Here is a 6,833-nt window from a genome sequence, read left to right as displayed (position 1 = left end):
GGGATCCCTTTGCATCGTACCTCTGAGATGGCACAGATGACTTGCTTGGTTGCTAACATGGCAACAAACAGACAGTCTCGGTAAAATTAAAAGACATATCAAGTCAGACGGTTCACCCCTTCCCGCACGGAAACCTCCTCACATTATTTGTGTCGAGCGCTTCCCGAAACATTCATCTTGGCTGCAAATTCTCTCAGTCTTGACCGTGGCCTGTTTGACCACCACACATCCCCTTTTCCCCCTCAGGAACCCTTCAAACCCGCCTCAATGTCGTCAACACGTTTAGAACAGCTCTCCTACAAGTTGTTTGAGGTATGTTCAAATTCCAGGCGAGGACGTCAAGAGGTGAAGTGGTGTCTGATTTTGTAAAATATCCAGCCCGGATACCACAATCAACGGCCCATCATCGTTGATGAGGAGCTCCAGTCCCCCGATACAGTGACACTAGCATACGAGGAGGAGGCAGCGGTGAGGGCCAACGGAGGAGGTCTCTCTGTCTCCATGTCCGCATACAAGTCGCAACAACCACAAGTGCACGGTATGATATATATCTTTGATTTTCTGTTCTGGAGATTTGTTCTGTTTGAATGATCTTTTATCTTTGCGGTGATGAAACTGACTCCTCTTTCTCCTTTTGTGTTGCCTCTAGCATTTGCAGAATCACCTTACTCTCAGTTCTCACCACAGTCCTTTGCCAGCCAGCCGACAGACCATGCAACACCTCAGCAAATCAACAACATTGCATTTGCTTCAAACAATGCGGCGCACACAGCAGCATATGGACCCAGCTCTCCGTCAGATAGCGGTGCTGGAGGAGACGTCACGGTGCTTTCGAGACATCCCGACAGTGGACCAGTCGGAACAAGAGTGACATTGAGTGTTTCAAGCGCAACGGATTTGACAGCAAGCACATCGTACATTTGCGTCTCGTTTGGGTCTCAGCGATGTCCGGCTCAGGTGTGCAAGAAGGTCGAGAACAACGGGGGCTGGGTTTTTACCATCTCGGCAGTAGCGCCGCAATTCCTGCTTACACAATGCAACTCACCTAGCGACGTGCCCTTGACGATTTTTGTCGATGCAAACGCGGATAGCAGGACGCGCGTGGTGAGCGGAGGCAGCTTTACATATCTCCTCGAGGGCGGGTCGCATGGGCATAGTGGGCAGCTAGCGGGGAGCCATGGGTCGACTGGTGACTTGGGTCAGCGGCACGAGGACACCACTCTCAAGGGCGAAGGCCAAGCCCACGTGGATGCGCAGGGCAATGCCACGCCACCTCCGTCAAGCCAAGGCCACCATATTCAACAACATAATCAGCAACAGCAGGCCTCGCACTTGACCGTCAGGACGTCAGGCATTTCCAACCCGAGTGAGCAAAACCAACATGACCAACATCAACAGCAGCAGCAGACCCACGATGAGCAACAGTTACAGCATGACGCTCTTGCCTCCGAGTCGACTACAAATACTTACGGATACTCCGCCGCCGGCGTCACAGCGCCCGAGGCGCAATCGGTTCCATCTCAGGTACAACATCTACAGAACGACTTAGCCGCCGCCGGATACAACCAGCAGGGAGGCAACGACATGCTCAGCTCTTACAGGACTCGGTCGTCCTACCTTGACCACAGCTACCGCCCACCATCGAGCCTTCGACAAAGCGCCGGGTCCACCTGGGCCCCCGCCTACGGCACCCAGGATGGCACGGAGCGATACGACTACGGCCGCGATGCGACAAATGCCCTGGCCAGGCCCGCGATGATGACGGCCTCTCCTCGCATGTCGCAGCACGGACAACACGCCCGCATGTCGAGCGGTCTGGTGCGCACCAGCCACCTCTCGGCAAGCGCTCAGCAGCTGGGCATGGGCTACTCGGGATCGTGGGGCGTCCAGAAGGCTCAGCTGCACATTAGGGGAGGCACGGCAGCGCTGGACTCGATGATGACGGACCGCTGGACGAGTGAAGAATGGACCAACCAGCGTCGCATAGTACTATTTACCAAGCGCCACAACGGACCCAACCTGCACATTGATTTCCGCCCTGTGTCGGTTTCGGAGCGGCCGAGCAACTCGATCTGCATCAGCTGCATCTACTGGGCCCGGGGACCCAACGAAAGGGGAGAGTGCTACGTCACTTCAGTAGACACCATCTATCTTTTGGAGCGCCTTATCGAGCCCCTGGCCACGATGGGTAAGTTTGGCGTCGAGGAGAAGAACCGCATCAGGCGCAACCTGGAAGGGTTCAAGCCCATCACAGTTAGCAAGGGAAAGCCTGAAAGCGAGGAGTTCTTCAAGCTCATCATGGGCTTCCCTAACCCAAAGCCAAGGAACATCGAGAAGGACGTCAAGGTATTCCCCTGGAAGGTACTGGGGCCAGCACTCAAGAAGATTGTGAGCAAGTACAGCTTCGACGCCACGGGCACCTCGTGCAGCCCAGCAATCCCCCCGCCGCAGTCAGCACCCGTCTCGCACCTCCTCACCCCGGTCAGTCTCCCCGCCGTATCATACTCGGGGCTGTCAACAACTCCCATCTCTGCCACCACAGCCACGGATCCCAGCTTGGCGTCTGGCTACGTGAGCATGGCCACGCACATCGACAACGGACTCCCCAGCCCCCGGTCCCTGCCAGGGAGCTCCTCTTGGTCCACATCGACAGCAGCATACATTCCACCAAGCAACAGGACCTTATCGCCGCCAATGAAGACGCATAGTCCGTCACAATCAAGCTCTGGTCTAAGGATCTCAACGCTACCTGGAGTTTACGATTCGCGAGCGGGGCCTGTCAATGCCCCGGCGTACGGCCTGTCTAGCCATCAAACCCACAGCCCCAGCCACCATCACCACCACAGCGCGACTAGCGCGGGGGCATCTGGAAGATGGGATCCATACGACACTGTAACGACTTCAGGATCCTACTCAGTCCCCGTGCCCACCTCAACATACCCGAGTCTATCTCACCATGCACACTCACATGGAGCACACGGTGGAGTCTACGGGGCTCCTGCGTATGCTGGTGATGCCGGACAGCGTCATTAAGATGGGCGACTTGAATCCTTGTGCTTGCCGGAGCAAGAGAAGAACAAAAGGCAACGCAGCCAAGGTCGCAACTATCTTCCCCGTGATGGCAGACGTTTGCGGGTCACTGTGGGTTGAGGGCGCTGCAGAAGCAAACCAGTGACAAAAAGTGTGGGTGGGGTATGCTTGCAAATGAAGACCACGCACAAGGCCTCTCTCACCGGTCCTTGGGGAGGGGTGGTGCTTGAAAGCAAGTGGCAGTCTTTTTTTGTTCTCCGGTGCGGGAGGCAGGGCGCCGGGTCGGGTTCATGAAACCAGCAGCCTGGCCCCGCGTGAGCACTTCTATTTTTTTTATCTTTTTCTTTTCTGGATGGAGCGACAATCTTGGGAAGTTTGATTTCCTCTGGCGTTTTAGGATGGGTGGTACATGGCGGTCCCAGACTTGCATTTTCTCCCGCCATTCTGTTTTCTTTCCTTTTTTTTGTGTCTGTTTTTTTCCTTTTTCACTTTGCCCCTTTGATTTGCATCTTGTTGGATTGCCACCACATAGACTGATGGTGTTCAACTCCTTTTCTTTTCTTTTCTTTTTTTACTACTACTACCCCTGGTCTTTTTATTTGTCCCTTATCACTTTGGCTCTTCTTGTTCCCTTTGTCTTGTTCATCTATCATATCCCCGCCCTTAAAGGCTCGGCCCAGACTCATCCTGTTGGTCATAATAACTCGTCATATACCCCTCCCCTGTTTTCGGCTTCTTTCCCCGGTTTTCTCGTTTGGAGACGTGGGTACATCATTCACAAGGCGGGCATTCGGCAAGACGGCGATCTCCCATGCATAGATACATCATAATCTCAAACCTTAGTTTACTTTTGCTGCGCTACCGTGACTCGCTGACTATGTGTACTTGCCTATTTCGTCTTGGCTTATCATGCTTTTTTGTTGTCTGCTTCTTCTGCTCATTACTATATGTGTGTGTCAACGACCAATAGACCCCCCTTGTGATGCTTGCAAATGCCACCCGGGTGACTTTCTTTTGGCAGAGCAAGCATATCGTCTCTTTTTCTTTTGTGGGAGGGGGTAGAGGGTAACAAAAAAAAAGCAGGGTGACATACGGAGGGATCAAGAAAGTAGGGTGGGGTGATGGATGGATAGCTGCATGTGCAAGTAGTATGCAACGCTATTTGGGGTTGGTTGCATGCATAGTGGGTGGGCGGACGATGATCACCTGGTGTGGCGCAGGCCAATGAGGACGACGACGGCACTAGTTGCACTAGAAGCACATCATCCACACCACCCATCCAAACAACAGAGTAGACCCTGGCTTGTTTGGACATCTCTTTTTTTTTGTGGTTAGCAGGGACAAAGGAAAACATTTAGGCGCAAATCATGGATGAAGAAAGGAGGGGGGGGGAAGTCGGTCGGTCGTTTGACAAGGAAACAAATGGCCCTTTGGTACTTTGGTATAGCTGGCTTGTTTTTTCTTTCCGCACTTTTTTCGTGAAAACCTCGTCTCGGCAGGCCACCCGTCGAACACTGCCCCCCGGGAACTGTTTGACCGCGGGGCGCCCGCCCCGAGCCTTGATTCTTTTTTTTTTCTAGCCGTTTGTGGCTGACCCCCCGACCCCCCACTGCAGTCGTTTATCACAAACCAAACCCTAGACGTGGGTTGGATTTTTGAACCATTGCCGCCCGTCATGTTGCAGTAGAATAGACTACGGTAGTACGTACCTACCTTGTAGATGATAGGCCATAAGGCGGGCACCGTTGGATCACTATATTTCTCTATCCTTGTCCATCTTCAACCCCTCTATATCTTAGACAGGGTTCGGCACTTGAGGAAAATCTTGTCGTGCCACGCCTCGATGCTACCAGATTCGATTGGTTCGTCCAACCCACATCTTTCTTTTGTCATGGCTCCCTTTCGTCTCCCCTCATCATATGTCCTTGTTTTTTTGTTCAACCCTATTGATGGTCCTAGTGATCACCTCAATTTTTTCACACTTTTTTTGTTCGTTTCCTTACCATCTGTCCACTTTGTCGCGCAGTAGCGCGAGGAGCGTCCAAGTGAGGGTGAAGAGGGTGGGCAACATGGCGACATGGCATCCGAGAAATGTCGTCTTTCTGCGGAGAGATTGGTCCAACGGCGTGCATGGGGAATCAATGCAAGTCTCAGAGAAGCATACCTCGTACCACTCAAGCAGAGTGCATTAGTCCATAATTTTTTTAACCCTCTTTCGCTTCCTGCATCATGCATGTCGTGGGTTGGGGTAGACAAGAAGGCAAGAAAGAGAGAGAAAAAAAAAGCAGATGATGAGATGGGGCGGGAATGGAGCAAGAGCGAGAGGGAAAAGATTCCGGCGACAAACCAAAAAAAAAAAAAACCGTTGGAGGGGATGGAGGGGAGGGGGGGTGCCACACCCAAAAAGAAAGTGACGCTACTGCATAGTCTACATGCGCCGATTCGCAACACGGGACGCGCCCAGCTGCCTGCATTACGCATGTCATCTGCGTCATCCGCCCGCTTTTTTTTTATTTAATTTTGGTTTTCTTTTTTATTTTCCACTCTTTTCTTCCTGTGGTTGGTTTTTGCCGGTAGGTTGTTGTATCTTTCTTTTCTCTATATTGCTCCGTAAGTTGTCCCCACCCCTGTCACCCCCCCGCTCTGTAGTCATGTCTAGTCCGACAAGCCTGATAGGGCAGACACCAAAAAAAAGAGGGAAAGGGGTCGAGTAGCACTGTCAACTGGTGCCGCTTATCTCTGGTCTAAGGCAGTGTGATGAGATCGCAGGGCGTTTGTGCCCATGCTACCTGAAGCGCAGCGGGTAGGCTACTGAAAATGTTCCTGTCAGGGCCGACGTGGGCGTGACTGGCTCGACGGGTTTGGGGGGCGCGTCACTGAATCTAGGCATGGAGAGGGAGAGAGAAAAAGGTTTAAACTCCAGATCAGATCTTCCGACGCCAGGCCTTTCCTACTGGGTTTCCACACATGACTGGTTTGATTGCTACCGTCCGTTGTATAGAGGGTCACGGTCGGGCTTTCGAATGGGGTGGGAATGTCCTGCCTATTTCAGGGGTGGTCTCCGCGGAACATATGGCTTCGGGCTTCCTCTTTTTGTGACCGTTTGACTTTTGCTGTATGAGCTTTTAAAGGACTTGATGATACACCCCATGTCTTTCTTACTTTACTCTTACACAAGCCCTTTGGGGAAAAAGGGTTGTGTGGTGCACAAGACCATCTTCTCCCCCCCTCATGACCGTCTCGCGGTTATCCCTTTATGCTTCATCCGGGCCTCCGTTTGAATACATGGCCCTCGTATAGACATCCGTTTAGGCACTCGCCAAGCACATCTTTTGCGCGTCTTTCCACCAATGTTGGGTGATCTGGGAGGTATCGTCTCCCATTGTTTGGAAAAAAAAGGAAAAAAAAGAAAAAGAGACAAAAGAAAAAGAAGATAAATTCTCCTATCACTCGGCCAGTTATGCACGTCTTCTGCCTGCAATGAACCCACGGGAAGATCTCCCATTCGTCGCTGGACTCCGCCTTTATGGCTATCTTATCCAACAGCATGGAGCTGCAAGTGCAGGGATTCTTCTTTTTCTTGGTCCTCTTGGTACCAGCATAAATGTAACCTACCTTTTCTTCTGCAGCTTGTTTTTTGGGGGGCGTTTTCTTTGCTATTATCTACCTAAGTATGTACAAAGTACAATGTAATAAACTGGTTCTCCTTTTCTCCGCCGTGGGGGAAATCCCATGGTTGAGGACAATATGGCCCGATCAACCAAGGAACCTAGCCTATACACGAAACTCAAGGGTTGCATTTT

General features: G+C 52.0%; 1 protein-coding gene across 1 annotated transcript; it reads left to right on the top strand.

Moving 5' to 3' along the window:
• Positions 1 to 267: 267 nt before the first annotated feature.
• MGG_09847 (medusa) lies at positions 268 to 3,033 on the top strand (the record flags this gene model as incomplete). The annotated part of the gene is made up of 3 exons (XM_003720344.1): positions 268 to 312; positions 379 to 538; positions 650 to 3,033. The coding sequence occupies 3 exons, from the start codon at positions 268 to 270 to the stop codon at positions 3,031 to 3,033; spliced, it is 2,589 nt and encodes an 862-aa protein (XP_003720392.1).
• Between the last annotated feature and the right edge of the window lie 3,800 nt (positions 3,034 to 6,833).

The sequence above is a fragment of the Pyricularia oryzae genome, chromosome 6 (assembly GCF_000002495.2).
Source record: "Pyricularia oryzae 70-15 chromosome 6, whole genome shotgun sequence".
NCBI classification, from domain to species: Eukaryota; Fungi; Ascomycota; class Sordariomycetes; order Magnaporthales; family Pyriculariaceae; genus Pyricularia; species Pyricularia oryzae.
Note: the sequence above shows the minus strand (reverse complement) of the source record. Positions and strands in the feature narration are given on the sequence as shown.